Genomic DNA, 17,982 nt, shown 5'->3' with positions numbered 1-17,982 from the left:
CTATACTATCTGACCTCAGCAGCACAGTCCTGCTATACTATCTGACCTCAGCAGCAGCACAGTCCTGCTATACTACCTGACCGCAGCAGCACAGTCCTGCTATACTATCTGACCTCAGCAGCAGCACAGTCCTGCTATACTATCTGACCTCAGCAGCAGCACAGTCCTGCTATACTATCTGACCTCAGCAGCAGCACAGTCCTGCTATACTATCTGACCTCAGCAGCAGCACAGTCCTGCTATACTATCTGACCTCAGCAGCACAGTCCTGCTATACTATCTGACCTCAGCAGCAGCACAGTCCTGCTATACTATCTGGCCGCAGTAGTAGTAGAGACGGTTGCTCCTCTCCTGTATACAGCTGGCAGCCCCCCCTCCGGTGTGTGACACTATGGGGGCTGGGTGTGAGACACACACATTCATTATTCATAGATCACCATCCCCCCCATGTCAGGCCCCTGATCTCGCCCTCCCATTGGCTGCTGTCTGGCGTGACGTCACAATCATGATGAGAATTGATGATCGGACGCGCTGATTTCATTGTCTGGAGCCGGAGCAGAGAAGACCCGGCCGGGCCCGGGGATCCCAGCGGCGGCGGGGGGAGGTAGGTGGCGGGCGGGGGCACCGGGAGGGGAGCGGAGCGGGGGGGTGGCGCGGGCCGGGGGAGGGATCAGGGACAGCGGCCGCAGGGACTTGGGGTCCTCCAGGGGCTGAGAGCGCCCCTCCCCCACATCCTCTGCAGCCAAAGCACGGACACACGGGGCTTCTCTAACCCCTGCGCCGCCGACTAGACGTGCTGCGGTTCTGCAGCATCTGAAGGGTTAATGAGAAATCATCTGACCCCCCCCGTACGGGAGAGAGGGGGGAGCTCCGTCCCAGCCTACCCTCCCCCTTCCGGAGCATGCGCACTGCGCGCTTCCCTCTCCTGCGCTGCACCTGTCTCAGGCCGCACTGATACAAAGTATCCAGCGCCCGAGCACGTGACCCGCCGCGCCGCTACACCGTATCAAGTAACAGCGGCCTCCCACGTGACCGGCCCCGCCCGCTGCGCGACGTCACATCCGGTGGGCTGTCCCTGAGACGGGTATGCGGATGTGACGTCACGCAGCATTAATTCCATGGTTACACTCATGACGTCACGTGTACAGCATTGAAGTTACAAATATGAATGTACTGTATACACAAAGCAGTGATGTCATAGATTCACACATGGCCTATTCACTACAATGTATCATTACTGGTGGAAAAAAAGCAACAAATGTGGTAAAAATACTGAGAGAGGGATGAAAACCGCGTAATCAGACCAAGCGTGTAGTGTCAGGAAGCGTCAGGGTCTGCTGGGACTGTTAGTTCCCTCCTCACATTCTGAGACCTGGAGACAATGTATTCGCTGTACATCACAGATAACCAGCCACTTTCTCTTTTCTTCTTCTTCAGGGTTCTAGAAATTCTGCAAGAAAATCTGTTACAACCATAAGATGGAGGGAACCGTGGCCCCGAACGTCGGGGAAGTCACCTCCACCGGCTCTCAGGGATACCAGCCAGAGGTCAGCTATCTCTCTGTCACATGATCGGTCAGCCATCTCTGTATATAAGCTGTCACATGATCGGTCAGCCATCTCTATATATAAGCTGTCACATGATCGGTCAGCCATCTCTGTATATAAGCTGTCACATGATCGGTCAGCCATCTCTGTATATAAGCTGTCACATGATCGGTCAGCCATCTCTGTATATAAGCTGTCACATGATCGGTCAGCCATCTCTGTATATAAGCTGTCACATGATCGGTCAGCCATCTCTGTATATAAGCTGTCACATGATCGGTCAGCCAGCTTTTTGTATTACAGCAGTCACATGATCGGTCAGCCATCTCTCTGTCACATGATCGGTCAGCTATCTCTGTATTACAGCTGTCACATGATCGGTCAGCCAGCTCTCTGTCACATGATCGGTCAGCTATCTCTGTATTACAGCTGTCACATGATCGGTCAGCCATCTCTCTGTATTACAGCTGTCACATGATCGGTCAGCCAGATCTCTGTCACATGATCAATCAGCCATCTCTCTGTATTACAGCTGTCACATGATCAGTCAGCCATCTCTCTGTATTACAGCGGTCACATGATCGGTCAGCCATCTCTCTGTATTACAGCTGTCACATGATCGGTCAGCTATCTCTGTATTACAGCTGTCACATGATCGGTCAGCCAGCTCTCTGTCACATGATCGGTCAGCTATCTCTTTATTACAGCTGTCACATGATCGGTCAGCCAGCTCTCTGTCACATGATCAGTCAGCCATCTCTCTGTATTACAGCTGTCACATGATCGGTCAGCCAGCTCTCTGTCACATGATCAGTCAGCCATCTCTCTGTATTACAGCTGTCGCATGATCGTTCGGCCATCTCTCTGTATTACAGCTGTCACATGATCAGTCAGCCATCTCTCTGTATTACAGCTGTCACATGATCGGTCGGCCATCTCTCTGTATTACAGCTGTCACATGATCAGTCAGCCATCTCTCTGTATCACAGCTGTCACATGATCGGTCAGCCCTCTCTCTGTATTACAGCTGTCACATGATCGGTCAGCTATCTCTCTGTATTACAGCTGTCACATGATCGGTCAGCCCTCTCTCTGTATTACAGCTAGCTAGCCAAAAAAGGAGTGGGTCCAAAACACAGAAAAAGGTGCAATCCAGTTTCCAGTTGGCTAAAAATCTTGCCTGATAATGTGTGTGAACTGTTTCCAAGACTGAGAACAGACAGCCGTATTCTCCTGGGATCCAGAGTGCTCAGAGCCTGTAAGGTGCACAGCAAGCAGGGATACGGGCAGGATCATACTGCATTTAATGAAGAACTATCAGCAGGTTAGAAGAATCTAAGCCGCTGATATGTCCCTATTGTATAGAAGATGCCGAGGAGGAAGATATAATTCTTACCTTCATCTTCGGTGCTGTTCCCATGCACTTCGTTGTTTACTCCTTGGGCCGGTAAGACATTTAGGAGCCCCTCCCTACCATCATTGATCAGGCCCAACCTCGGCCAACCTGCTCCATTAATAATCATTAAAAGGGACGGGGCAGTGCTTCTAATGGTCTCTGGACTGTGGAGTGAACAACTAAGTGCACGGGAGCGGTGCTGAGGAGGAAGGTAACAGACATACCTTGACCCTCGACACGGTTCCCATGCACTTAGATTAGTCTAACCTGCTGATAGAAGGGGATCGCAGTGTATACTGCAGCGGAGAGCAGCAGCGGCTTCAGCAGAGTCGCCTAGTGATTCCATTCAGGACTCTTCCCGTTGATATAATGGGACTCAACAATAGTGAATACAAGCGGAATCTAAGTGACTCAGTTCGGCCTCTGTCCACCACTGTATACGGCAACATATACCTGTCAGTCTGCGGCCTTCCTTCCTGACCTCTTCCTTTCCAGCAGTTGGCCAAAAATCACCCTAGGCCAGAGTTCTCCTTTAATTAAACTTCCACCAATTAGACTAAACAGACAAAAAGTGAGACAATACTAGAAACCATTGTACACAGATAAAGTGAGATCCGGCCCGGAGCGATTGTCTCATCAAATAGAGAAGTGTTAGACTATTGTGCTCCAGGCCTGCGTTTGTCCCTATTCACACTGTGTTTTGTCTGACACATTCATTTGACTATAGAACTCTGTTTGGGCCGTTAAAATCAGTAGGACCCGCTCCTGTCCGCCACAGTGTATGTTGGCATCTCCATCTTGGTGAATACCTGATGGAGAACTCTCTGTGTGAATGTGTGCACCTCCCCTAATAAAAACCCATAAAAAGAAGGTACCAATCATAGATAGACACATCAATTTCCAGGTCAAAGGTCCCAACGTGTTTCTCCATTTAACAACTGGTTCATCAGGGGACCAACAATAAAGCAACTATAAATCCCAGCAGTGCTTATATTGAAAGCTTCTCTTGGGAGGTCTCTGTACAAATAATACACTTACCTGAGTGCTGACGGTACCAAACAAGCCTGAAAGACGACAATGTCCGATGCAGATGATGCTTTATTACCCAGTGCAGATAGCTAGCCTAACGCTTTCCTGCTTTGTCCTCTTATTCGTGGCTCTGAATACACAGTACATTTCCTACAGTAAAACTAGTTTATTCCCTAGCCTAGACATCATTCACACCCAATGGTTTACTGTTCACAACACACAATTATACAGTGTTCAGTCCAGCTAAATGATGCTTTATGCATGGGAATATGATGGGGACGTGGGACCTGGTGAATACTGAAAAACTGCATCAAAACAGCCAGTGTGACCAGTCTGCATTAAACAAACTCTGGAAAACACACAATCAGCATTGGAAACTATAGCACAACCTGATGGTATGGATTCACCCTAAGGGGAACATGGCAGCAGTTTCATTCATGGCCATGCAGAAACAAAAGGGGTTGTTCACCAATTTATTTTTCTTTCAAATGAACTGGTCCCAGAAAGTGCAAGAGATTTGTAAATTACTTCTCTTTAAAAAATCTCCAGTCTTCCAGTACTTACCAGCTGCTGTATGTCCTGCAGGAAGTGGTGTATTCTCTCCAGTCTGACACAGTGCTCTCTGCTGCCACCTCTGTCTATGTCAGGAACTGTCCAGAGCAGCAGCAAATTCCCATAGAAAACCTCTCCTGCTCTCCAGACTGGAAAGAATAAACCCCTTCCTGCAGGACATACAGCAGCTGATAAGTACTGGAACACTGGAGATTTTTTTTTTTTATAGAAATAAATTACAAATCTCTGATACTTTCTGCCAAAAGTTGATTTGAAAGAATTTTTTTTAAGTAAACTACCCCTTTAAGAGTATTATAGACAGCTGTAGATTTACATTAACGTCCGATCGCTTAATTTTTAACTCGAAAATACAGTGGGGAAAAAGTGCTGCGGTTTGCGGATCTGGTTTTATGCTGTGTTCACACCTGAGGGTTTGCTGCGGATCAGTTGCAGAAATTGTTCAGTAATTCTGCACTAATACAGATCAATTTATTTATTATATTTATTATCTGAACATGGCCTCAGGGTTCACACATGTAGATGCTGATCAGAAAGAATCTACAGTAAATCTGCGCCATCCCAGGATTAGGATAAGTTCACACGTGCAGATTTGTTGCAGATTCTGACTTCTCGGGAGCCACTTGCTGATTTGCCTCGATCGGCTCTTCCAGCTGGGTTCCCTGTTCTGTGCAGAATCAGAAACAGCGCCACACCGGAGCATGGGTTGTGTTTGGTACTGCAGTTTTAAAGTAAATGGGGCTGAGCTGCAGTACTACATGTGGACCGGGGTGGCGCTGTTTCCTTATAGAAAGCCCTGATTTTCTGATTGGGCCCAGACAACGTTGCTGCTTGGCTTTGTGTGGCGGTTTTGCCCCTGCGGATCCGGTGTCCACTAGTTTCCTGTGTTTTACCGTTGCAGATGAACCTGCGCTCTGTGTTCACTGCGGAGCAGCAGAGGATATTGCAGCGATATTACGACAACGGTATGACGAATCAGAGCAAAAGCTGCTTCCAGCTGATACTGCAGTGCGCCCAAGAGACCAAGCTGGACTTCAGTGTGGTCCGGGTAAGTGGCCAGAGACCCCATCACATATAGGGAAGGTGGGGGCAGAACGCTGTCACCCCCAGTAAGCGTCCCACTAGGCAGGGACCACGCTTGTGTAACGGATCATATATATGATCTGGTCAGATCCTTTCACGCTGTCAGTGACTGGAGTGACCCAACTGCATCCAGGGCAGGCACATCCTGTCCTTATAGTTACCTTGTCTCAGTCTGGAAGGATAATCTAGACTGGATGCAATTGTAACGAATGCCCAGCTGTGAGTAATATGTAGACACTGGATGTGCCCTGCAGTCAACCTTGTCCGTCCCTGATATAAGGCTGTGTTCTCTGTCAGCTACATCCCAGTATCCCCAGCACCCGGGACATACAGTGGCTAGGGACCCATGCGCTGTGCTGGTGTATCAGAGCCTACACCGTGTATCTCAGGATCTCGCCCCAGGCTTATGGAGTACAACTGGATGTCATGTTTCCTATTGTGTTTGAGTTATTCCTCCAATTGTTTATGTAAATGTCATATGTATTCAAGTCACATTTTATAGCTGTTTATGCTGAAAGTACATTTACAATGTACATACATTACTGATCCTGAGTTAGATCCTGTATTATACTCCTGAGCTGCACTCACTATTCTGCTGATGGGGTCACTGTGTACATACATTACATTACTGATCCTGAATTACATCCTGTATTATACTCCTGAGCTGCACTCACTATTCTGCTGGTGCGGTCACTGTGTACATACATTACATTACTGATCCTGAATTACATCCTGTATTATACTGCAGAGCTGCACTCACTATTCTGCTGGTGGGGTCACTGTGTACATACATTACTGATCCTGAATTACATCCTGTATTACACGCCAGAGCTGCACTCACTATTCTGCTGGTGGGGTCACTGTATACATACATTACTGATCCTGAGTTACATCCTGTAATTCTTTTTATTAGAAAAATATAAAACTTAACAAGTAACAACATAAACATAAACGCGGCTCCATCAGCCAGAACCAAAACAAATACAAAGCTTTCTGCTCATAACAAAAACAACATATTCTGAAATAATAATCATATTTTCTATAAGGAAATCCTCCCTCACACCTGCCTCACCCGGCCAGTCCAGCTTCATAATAAAACACTACCCCCCCAACTTACCCTTACTACTACTATTATTACCCCACCACCGCTACTACCTACCCCACACTCACACCTCACAGCACACAGAAATAATATGGTATAGACACTCTGTCTAGACCAAACCAAGAATCTATAACATGCTCTGAGCCATTCTCGGCTCTAACTCAACATAGTCCCAGTCTGGACTTTTTTTTTTTTTTCCTTTTAAAACACGCACACACACACACACCTTACCCTGCAAACCCAACACAAAAAGCCCCCCCCCCCCCCCACCCACACACACACACACACACCAGCATAATTCACCCAACAAGCCCCCCCCTTCCAGATACTTAACTCTCATCCAACCACCACACACACTATACAACTTTAACAGAAAAGAAAATATCCCAATACCAACTTAATAATATGAGGTCCGGCTGCCTTATAGGACACAAATAAAAAAAAAAAAATATATATATATATATATAATAATAATAATAATAATAATAATATAATAATACAAATCATAAAAGTACATCAACCATATGACACACGAACCTAACTATAAGCCCCACTTCCCACACCCCAAATCTGGACATGAGTCTGGGTCCATCAGTTCAGTTCTTGTCCCTCAGTGACCCATGCCAGAACTCCAAGTATCCATCCAGGGAAAAAACAACCCCCCCCCTCCCCATCACCCCACCCAACCTATCCTATACCCCAGAAATTAAACAATAACTATAATTGTCCATAAGGCTTATCCAGCCCTCAACTTACCAATGTTCCTAAAAATAAAGTATACACCATAACAATATCCCATAACACCAACACATTATGACATAACAGCAAGGCTCAAGTTCGGTAGCCTGTAAGCCCTTTACTGTTTATTACTTGTTAGAAAACAAAAAGCTAAAGTGTCATGCATAGCCCCCCACCGGGATCGAAGGATGGCAGACCGGGTACCATAATAATTTATAACCTATCCCTGACTATTCACCCTACCCTCTCCCTACTACTATCCCTAAATATTAATCTAACCCTCACACTCTCCCTACCTCTGTCCCTACCTACTCTGTCCCTAACCAGAATTATGGTCCCTCACCCAGTGGGCTCAGTACCTAGGGCACAGCGAAGGAAAAACCTCTCCACAGGAGAGAAGCCCTACTTGTACCCAGCCTGCCATACTCCAAAGACCTGATCTTCCCAAGGTCACCAGTGATGTTCCTACAGACCTCCACCTCGGAGAGGACTCTACGCTGTGTAGATACTAGACACCGTGCGTTCCACGTGTGGTACCTAACCACTAAGCTGACTAAGAATAACGTGCAGCGATCTCGGCCACCCAGGTTCCTGAATACTCCATAAGCCCACTCCGGATAGGTGAGACTGACTAACTGATTCCAACCTATGGAGGCGCCCACCCTGGTGTAAACCCCTATATTGAAGGGACAATGAAGCAGGAAATGATCCATGCTTTCCAGCGTATTTCCACACTCCTCTCGGGGACACCCCCGATCATCGGAGCTCCTGCACTTCAAATTGTCCCTCACATATAGCTTCCCCTGGAAGCAGCGCCAGGCCAAGTCCCAAAACTTCTGGGGGATCCTCTTTGAGTTCAAAAGACTTAACCCAACCCTCAGATCCCGACCTGGGCAATCCCTGAGCGCCAGGGGCTTCTGGAAATGGGTCAACAGAACCCTTTGGTCAAGGAATTTCCTCGACTGAGTCCTGATCTCCCACATTCCCAGACCCCACCGACGTATCATCTTCAGAGTCGGGGTAGCGTAAGCCGGAAGATATCCATGGGGTGTACGAAGGTCCTTCACTCGCCCTCCTGTCTCCCATTCCTGGAAGAAAGGCCGAAACCATTCCCTGCAGGAGAGTACCCACGGAGGAGCCCTCTCTTTCCAGAGGTTTGCGATGTTAGCTTTCAAGAAGGTGTTCACTAAGAACACCACAGGGTTCACCATAGACAAACCCCCAAGTCTCCTCGTACGGTACGTAACCTCTCTCTTGACCAGGTTCAGCCTATTCCCCCATAACAGCTGGAAGAACAGGCTGTAGATCCTAGTATAGGAAGCCTCTGGCAAGATACATACACTGCCCAGGTAGATGAACAAAGGGAGCAGGTACGATTTGATCAGGTGTACCCTTTCCCTCAGGGTCAAAGACCAACCCTTCCACTGGTCCACCTTCCGTGTGGCATCCTGGAGCCTACCATCCCAGTTTTTAGTGGGGTAATCACCCTGGCCAAATGTGATGCCCAATACTTTTGCTGACTCTTGGGGCTCTGGAAGGGTGTCCGGGAGATCAAACCTGGGATCTCCCCCTCCCAGCCAGAGACTCTCACACTTGTCCCGGTTGATCTTGGACCCGGATGCCTCAGAGTAGCGCTCCACTTCAGACATCACCATATCTGCCTCCCCTCTCGAGGATACAAAAACAGTGACATCATCAGCGTACGCCACCACTCTCAGGGTGGCTTCTGGTTCCTCCAGGCTCATCCCGACCCCTGCCAACGGTCCACAACCAACCCTCCTAAGGAAAGGGTCGATCGCGAACACATACAACAGTGGGCTCAAAGGACAGCCCTGGCGAACACCAGACCCAACCTCAAAAGAGCGGCCAGACCAACCGTTCACCAGCGGGAAACCCTCTGCCCCTGCATACAAGGTCTTAAGCCAATTGACAAAAGTAGCTGGTAGGCCATATCTCAGAAGGACAGACCAGAGGTACTCGTGGTTCACCCGATCAAATGCTTTGGCCTGATCCAAGGACAGCAAGTAGCCCTTCCAAAGACCCGCACCACTCCGCTCCACTGCCTCCCTGACACTAAGGACAGCACTTAAGGTGCTTCGGCCTGGAACAGAGCAGTGCTGAGCCTCCGAAAGGAGCCGGGGTGCAAACTTCACCAGCCGATTAAACAGTATCTTGGCCAGAATCTTCCTGTCCGCATTGAGAAGAGCTATGGGCCTCCAATTCTCAATACGGCTCGAATCTTTACCCTTTGACAGAAGAATCAGGGCTGACCTCCTCATTGACCTTGGCAGAGTGCCCGAGGAAAGACACTCATTGAAGACCTCGGTCAAGAGGGGAACCAAGAGGTCCCTGAAGGTCTTATACCACTCAGATGTTAAGCCATCTGGACCTGGCGACTTCTTCAGGGCAAGCCCTTCAATCGCCAGTCTAACTTCCTCTTCCCTGATCTCTTCTGCCAAAACATCAAGAGAGGGGTCTACCCCTGGCTCAGGAACGGTCTCAGCCAGGAAACCCGACATCACATCCCAATCTAGATCCTTCCTCCCCAAGAGGTGTGAGTAAAAGGATCTGACGACCTCCAGGATCCCTGATCTGGACCGGTTCAGAGATCCCGTACTATCAACCAGTCCAGTCACGATCTTACTACTCACTGACATCTTACAGTTTCTGTAGGGGTCAGGCGAGCGGTACCTTCCGAAATCCCTCTCAAAAACTAAAGATGTGTGCCTATCATACTGACACCTCATGAGCAAGGCTTTCACTCTGGAGATCTCCTCTCTACTACCTCCAGTCGAGACAAGATGCTCGAGTTTCCTCCTCAGGCCTTGATACACACGATACCTATTCAGGGACCTGAGGCTTGAGAGCTGGCGGAAGAACCTCGCAACCCGCTTCTTGAATATCTCCCACCACTCTGACTTACTACTACATAGGCCCAGTAGAGGTACCTGACTCTGAAGAAAATCCTCAAAGGATTGTCTTACCTCTGCTTCTTCCAGGAGGGACGAATTCAGCCTCCAGTAGCCTCTACCCATCCGGGGGGTCTCTGAAACATTCAGGGAAAACAAAATTAGACAGTGGTCGGAGAACTCCACCTCAACCACGGACACTGCGGAAGAGACGGCTTCCTCCTTTAAATAAAACCTGTCTAATCTAGACCTGCAGCTACCTCGATGATAGGTGAAACCCACGTGGCCCGAGGGTGTCTGGATGTGGGCATCCTCTAGGCGAGCCTCCCTAACTATACTAATCAGGGCCATGCTATCATAAGCCAGCTTGTCTTTGGCGCCTCTCCTGTCCTGAGACCTCGTGATAGTGTTGAAGTCTCCACCAAAGATCACTTGCCGACTCGTAAAAAGAAAGGGCTTAATCCTCATAAAAAGGCTTTTACGGTCCCACTTAGTCTGTGGGGCATAGATGTTAATGAGCCTGAGCTCTTGCCCCTTCATGAGGACATCCAAGATCAGGCACCTCCCCATTTCTAACTCAATAACCCGTCTGCATTCTACAGGAGCGGTAAAAAGGACCGCCACCCCACTATACGGCTCAGCCGCAAGAGACCAGTGTGAAGGCCCATGCCTCCACTCTCGCTTGGCTTTTACTAGCAAGGCTTGGTCTGTCAACCTGGTCTCCTGCAAAAACAAAATGTCGGCGTTAATACGACCGAGAAAATCAAAGGCTGCAAATCTAGCCGTATCCGACTTAATGCTGGCACAGTTAATGGATGCCAGAGTCAATGGGGTGAGTGCCGCCATCATGGGTGATTGAGTTAAACAGCCTTACTTATTTACTTTTTCCCTTTCTTCTTACCCCCCTCCCCATCAGAGGATGACCCTTTGGACTTTTCTTTAATCCTTTTTAAGGATGTAGACAAATCCATCCCTGGATCCTCATCTCCAGACCCTGGGGCCACCTGACCTCCCGAGGAAACTGCCTCTGGAGAAGCAGGCTCGGCGCCCCCTGGAAGCTCCTCCACCTCCAAACCCCCTTCTCCAAGGGTCTGGTACCTATTGGATAGAACGATCAGAGGGGGGTTAGTCGGGTCTTCCTTAGACACATGGCCCGTAACACCAGAGGAGGATTTAGAGGAAGCACCAGACTTCCCTTGACCCTGCCTCCTTTTGCCACACTTAGGTCTTTCATCTTGCCCTTTCCCACCATCCTCATCCAAACTTTCATATTGGGAGGAACTTGAGGAAATGGCCCTCTTGGCTTCTTCCTTACGAAGTCTCCTCATCTCTTCGCCTAACTCGGTATCCCCCAGAGCCTCAGCTGTTCTCTCTGAGCCAGCGCCAGGAGCAGGACCACTGACTACTCCTGCCACCAGGGAACTTCCAAGGTCCCTGCTCCTTCTGCGCTTCTCCTCTCGTTTGAGCTTAGAGGGGCTCTTGTTTTTCACCTTCTTCACTGGCCCTGGTGCCCCTTCTCCTTTGCTGGTTCCCTCCCCAGGAGAGGCAATTTCAAGGCTCTCCCCATCCCGGGCGGCCACAGCATTGGAAAATGAGCGGGGACACCGGCTAAACGGGTGACCAAGGTCACCACACAGGTTACAGCGAATCCGGCCACAGCTGGCAGCCAGATGACCCTCCGCACCGCACAATGCACAAATCAGTTTAATACAATTTGCGCTAAAGTGGGTGGGATCACCACACCTGTGGCACAGCTTCGGCTGCCCCTGGTAAAAGACTTGGATTCTGTCGCGACCCAAGAAAGCAGCCGATGGTATGTGTGTGACAGTGTTCCCTGAACGACGGAGACGGACGGAAAACGTCCAGGCCCCAGACCATATGCCATGCTCATCCAGATTTTTCTTGGGGACATCCGTCACTTCCCCAAACCTGCCTAGCCAGGTCATGATGTCATAACAAGAAAGTGACTCGTTAAGTGTCAGAACGGTCACCTTCTTGACAGAACTCTGACGGGATACCGCCTTTACAGCGAAATCCCGCCACATGGGCTCATCCTTCACCAGCTCGTGATTAGACCAGAAGAGCTCAAGTCCCTCTGGCTTCACAAAGCTGATGTCGAACTCAGAGGTACCGTAGGGGTGGATCAGGGCAAAGATGTCATTCGCCCTGAATCTCATCTGGAAGAGAAGCTCCACCACCTTTGCCCTGGATGGGCACGCATCACTGCCTCTCCATACCAGACGGACCACATTCCTACGGCCCACCTCCTGCCCATTTGTAGGGAGGGACCAGGTTACCTCCCCATTTTGCTCTCGGAAAGCCCCAAGCCCATGTCTTTCTATATAGAAGGACAGGTCGACCTCCCGCCCCTCTACTTGGAGCGTTCTATCCCCTTTACGCAAAGCCTCCAGGAGGCGTCGTTGTAAGTTACCTTCCCCAGGGTTTAGAGATGAGGATCCCCTAGGACCCCCAGCAGTGACATTTGCATAGCTCCTGCAAGGAGCGGCCACCGCTGGGGGGGCAGCCGGACCACTCCCACTCCCCACAGAAACATTAGCAGAAATAATATTTACATTTACAGAATCAGAACCATCAGTAAACACATTAGAAGTGATCTCCTCCTGACTAGCTGTACTGGACTGACCCGGGTGTAATCTGGCTGGCTTTAGTATATTTCTGCTGCTGCTGGCTGTCACGCTGGCATCCCTGGCATCCTTGGGCTCATGGGACTTTGCAGCAGTCCTCCCTTTGGGAATTTGGGAGGAAGCTACTTTGCCACTGTGTTTGCCCTCAGCCTCAGCCAATACCCCTGCTTCAATTTCTTTAACAGCCAGCAGCATTGCTAGGTTGGTATCATCCGCACTCTTATGTCCATGTTCCTGCTGTACCCGTCCGGTACCTGCCGAGGTGTTTTCATGTGAAACGCCAACAGTTTTTATCTTATCTTTAGCTCCGCCCCCAACAGCCCCACCGCAGCACTGCAACTGAGCAGGGACAGGTACCGCGGATGAAGCTGCTGAGAGCGTCGCACCAGACGCCTGGATACTCCCCCCTCCGCCTGCAGAGGAGCATCTCTCAGCACCAGACCCGCTATGGGAGCCGCCCGCTCCTTTGTCTCCACTGCTGCCCGCCTGCCCGAGCTCCACACCAGCCCTTGGTGCCCGGGCACTCCCCCCCTTGCCTGCAGAGGAGTGCACCAGCAGACTTGCACCAGCCTCACAAGTGGGGCTGGCGCTCTCCGCCATCTTTACTGTTTTCTTCCCGGTATTCTGGCCCCGCTCCACATTTGTAGAAACAGGGACGGGCAGATCACCGGGGGCTGCTCCCTGAACTGACTTTGCAGTCGGCTCAGAGGGCACAAAAGGGACATAAACAAGATTTACTTGCTGTGATGGTTTTCTTGGTATTTTCTTCTTTGCAATTTTGTCTTCTCCCAAGTCGTCTCCAAAACTGAAATTATCCAGGTGCACCGGTGACTCCATGCTGATAATTTGGGCCATCAGCGCACCTCCGCCATCCTCCTCCTCACCAGCACTTTCATCGGATGATGGTAACGCCACCTGTGCTGCAGGAATGCTGGCTTGGGACGTGTTCACACTCTGTATTGGCTGTGATTCAGCTTCCACAGCTTCCCCACTTGCCGCCACAGAGACCTCAGCTGATTCAGCTTCCATGTCTTGCTCATCATCATCATCACTGCTCTCTTCATCCGCTGAGCAATCACTCTCATCCTCCTCTTTTTTTGGGGACTTCATTTTAGTAAACCTGTCCTCATTCAGTAGTTTTTCCCTGAAGACATCGCTGCCCTCCAGGATGGTCATCCTCTGCAGCTCCAGCTCTCTCACCTCCTGCTGCAGAGACTTCACCTTGGCTGTGAGTCCAGGCTTCTGTTTCTTTGGGGCTGTGCTGACTCTGTGTTTAGCAAACTTCAGGTCGTCTCTTAACCCCTTCAGTCTCTTTCCCAGCTGCTCATACTCTGCAAGCTTTGCAGCTATCCTGGTGCCATAGGTGGCTGCAGACTCCCTGGGCCCCCTGAGACCCCACTGCTCCACCACCTGACTCTCCTGGGAGCCCCTCCGTGCAGCTGCACCTGCACCCCGTCTTCCGCTCACCTTGCTTGCAGGCTTTTCCTCCACATTAGAAGCCTTGCGGCTTCCACCCGTCGCTGGAAGGGCTGGGTCCACATTGCTGCGAACCCTACTAGATCTTCTTACCCCTCCAGCCGGAGCGCTGGCCGGTAACTTACTCTCTACACCCCCCGCCGGCCTTGACCGGGAGGTGGAGGTCAGGGGATCCATGCTGAAGACTCTCCCAGGAAGCTGCCACCTTCCTGGGGAAGCAGGTGGAAAATCAGCCTCTCTCCTCCTGGAAGTCTGGAAGTGTGGAACTCAGCAGCAAACACAGACACACCCAGTAACCACACCCTCCAGAGCTGCACTCAGTATTCTGCTGGTGGGGTCACCGTGTACATACATTACATTTCTGATCCTGAGTTACATCCTGTATTATACTCCAGAGCTGCACTCACTATTCTGCTAGTGGGGTCACCGTGTACATACATTACATTTCTGATCCTGAGTTACATCCTGTGTTATACTCCAGAGCTGCACTCACTATTCTGCTGGTGGGGTCACTGTGTACATACATTACATTACTGATCCTGAGTTACATACTGTGTTAGGGTACGTTCACACTTACCGGATCCGCAGCAGATTTCATTTAAATAACTGAACACAACATCAAATCTGCACCATCAAATCTGCTGCGGATCTGCTGCGGATCCTGTAGGTGTGAACGCTCCCTTATACTCCAGAGCTGCACTCACTATTCGGCTGGTGGGGTCACTGTGTACATACATTACTGATCCTGAGTTACATCCAGTTACATATAATGTAATGTGTGTACAATCCCTGATGCTTCCATGTTGTATAGTATTGCAGACGTCTGTCCACTAAACCTGATCCCTTCTTCCTGTCTCTTTTGTCTCCACAGACCTGGGTGGGTAACAAGAGGAGGAAGATGAGCAGTAAGGGTTACCAGGAGACGGGTGGGCCTCTACCGGCCTCCGTGTCTAATTCTCCATCACGTCTCCAGGAGGCGACAGTGAGAACCGTGCCAAATATCTCCCGCAGCCAGCAGCCCCCCAGGACGTCCTCTGGAGGGGACCATATCATGACTTGTGTGTACAGTCCAAATAACTCCTCTGCCAGACCAGGGACCACCGCCCAGACCACCACCACTCCTAAGGCCGATCTAATGAAGCCCAGCCTGCAGAGGGCGTCGGTGAGGACTGAGGCTGAATATCACAAGCTGCAGGCCCCGGTGCAGCGGCAGCCTCCTCTGGTGAAAGCCTCCATGCATCCGATGGAGGAGAAGACCGTCGTGTTGTCTCGTCAGCAGAATGTGGTTAACACAACAAACTCCATGTTCGTTGCCAAGAAGAGCTATGTGGGGTCGGGGCAGATGGTCGAGAGGATTGTCCCTCAAAAAACAATGACTTGGCCGGTGAAAAATGTAGCAGAGGGTCCTGGGGGGCAACGCATCAGCAAGCCTGAGCAGCCGAGCGTGAGCCCCGTCCTCCATTTGTCCTCGGGGCAGCGGCCCAGAGACTCCAGCTGTGGCCTGAAAAACCTAGAGATCCGGGAGGTGTTCTCCCTGGCCCCGGGCGAGCCCTCCTCCCGGACCCTCGCCGCAGGCCTAGAGGAGAGACCCCGACCACCAGAGAGCACCTGCTTCTCTATAGCCATGGAGACGGGAGATGTGATGGATGAGTACGCCCGGGAGGAGGAGCTGGCGTCTATGGGAGCGCAGAACCAGCTCTGCTCAAGGTTTAGGGAAAGCAACAGCTCACCGCGCGAAAACCGCTCCGCCCTGTCACCCATCCCCGTACGGACGGCAAGTGCCAAAATCCTTCAGCCCAACCCAAGAGACCCAGCGGAGAACACCGTGTACCACAACAATGACTACTACCTGCCCCATAATACCTCAGCGCACAACACAAGCAGCGCACAATACCCCGGGCACAGCGCGGCGCGGAGCAGTATGCACCGACACTACAGCATCGCTGCACAGCCCGGAGGAATGTTACCCAACCCAAACAACTACCAGGTAATCCGCAGGGGCACGGCCAGCCGCAGGGTTGTCACATATGGATTTCATATCTTCAATGTCTGGTTTTTAGCAGTTTCACAGCAGCACAGAGTGTTTCAGGAAAACCCTGATTGATCCTCCCATTACTGCAAAATCAGCACTCTACTTTCCTGAAATACTCTGTGCCGTCGAAGGAGCCTGCTCCTTCTAAAATTTTTGCTTCTGAAATACTTTGTGCTGCTGGGAGGCTCCTTCCACCATGTTAGGGCTCATACATACATGTGACACACTATACTATTGAGGCGGTCAGTATGGTGCCACAGAGATTTCAGCACATGGCCGCTCTCAGCAGCACAGAGAGTTTCAGGAGTTTTAGTAGTGTGCCGAGGATAACATAGGGGAAGAAGGGTATCAATAGTGCAGAGTATTTCAGTAGAGAAGTCTGTTAGTCTTGTGTTACAAAGTGGAAGGAGCAGGGTCCACCAGCAGCACATTTGAGCAGCACAGAGTGTATCAACAGGGATCTGTGCTGATCTTTTATAGGGGTAGTTTCCCCAAAAATATTTTCTTTCAAATCAACTAGTGCCACAAAGTGCAAATTTTTTTACTTCTGTTAAAAAATCTCCAGTTGTGCAGCACTTATCAGCTACTGTATGTCCTGCAGGAAGTGGTGTATTCTCTCCAGTCTGACACAGTGCTCTCTGCTGCTACCTTTGTCCATGTCAGGAACTGTCCAGAGCAGCAGCAAATCCCCATAAGTAAATTACAAATCTCTGGCACCAGTTGATTTGAAAGGTTTTTTTGGCTGAACTATCCCTTTAAGAGGTTTTAGATTGTCTAAAAAACTAAGGGGCCTATTCCACGGAGCGATAATCGGCTGAATCGGGACGATTCGGCCAATTATCGCTCTGTGGAATATAGAGAACAATCAGCCGATGATCGTTCATTTAGGTTCAGACCTAAAATCATCGGTCGCCACCCGCGCATCGCTACGTGGAATAGCGGGCGCGAAGGGCGACAGATGATTTCAGCAGCACCATACATTCTGCAGGTCTTCTCCTTCTTCCTCCCAGTCCCGCGCCGCAGCATCAGCTTCAGTGCGGCCTTTCTGAAGGGCCTTTCTGAACTGACTGGCGGAGCGGTCTGTCAGTTCAATCAGGCCACTCCGAAGCTGCTACGGCGCGGGATCTGGAGGAAGAAGAAGAAGACCTGCAGCCTGGACAGGTAATGTATGAAACAAGGGCTACAAGGACATCGGTAACGATGTCCCTGCAGCCCTCGCTAAACGATAATCGGGCCGTGGTATAGGCCCAGTAAACGAGCGCCGATCTAGCAGATTGGCGCTCGTTTACATCGTTAATTGGGCCCTGCTCGACCCGTGGAATAGGACCCTAACTCTGTGACCACCTACAAGATCAGTACAATCCTCTCCTGAAATACTTTGTGCTGCTTGGGATCCTGCTCTTTTTACTAATGGTAAGGGTGCATTTACACAGAGAGATTTATCTGACAGATTTT

General features: G+C 50.2%; 2 protein-coding genes across 3 annotated transcripts in view; both read left to right on the top strand.

Moving 5' to 3' along the window:
* Nucleotides 1–17,982, top strand: part of POF1B (POF1B actin binding protein) — a 482,431-nt gene that overhangs the window by 449,262 nt on the left and 15,187 nt on the right. The window lies entirely within an intron of this gene.
* Nucleotides 503–17,982, top strand: part of HDX (highly divergent homeobox) — a 71,259-nt gene continuing 53,779 nt past the window's right edge. The window contains exons 1-4 of one of the 2 annotated variants that reach the window (XM_069985656.1): nucleotides 503–604; nucleotides 1,438–1,547; nucleotides 5,444–5,590; nucleotides 15,367–16,482. In XM_069985656.1, the coding sequence (XP_069841757.1) occupies nucleotides 1,479–1,547; nucleotides 5,444–5,590; nucleotides 15,367–16,482 (1,332 nt within the window). In that variant the 5' untranslated portion in view covers nucleotides 503–604; nucleotides 1,438–1,478. The remainder of the gene's footprint in view (nucleotides 605–1,437; nucleotides 1,548–5,443; nucleotides 5,591–15,366; nucleotides 16,483–17,982) is intronic. The other variant, XM_069985657.1, reaches the window with a different exon arrangement.

This window comes from Dendropsophus ebraccatus, chromosome 10 (genome assembly GCF_027789765.1).
Source record: "Dendropsophus ebraccatus isolate aDenEbr1 chromosome 10, aDenEbr1.pat, whole genome shotgun sequence".
In the NCBI taxonomy this organism is placed as follows: domain Eukaryota; kingdom Metazoa; phylum Chordata; class Amphibia; order Anura; family Hylidae; genus Dendropsophus; species Dendropsophus ebraccatus.
Note: the sequence above shows the minus strand (reverse complement) of the source record. Positions and strands in the feature narration are given on the sequence as shown.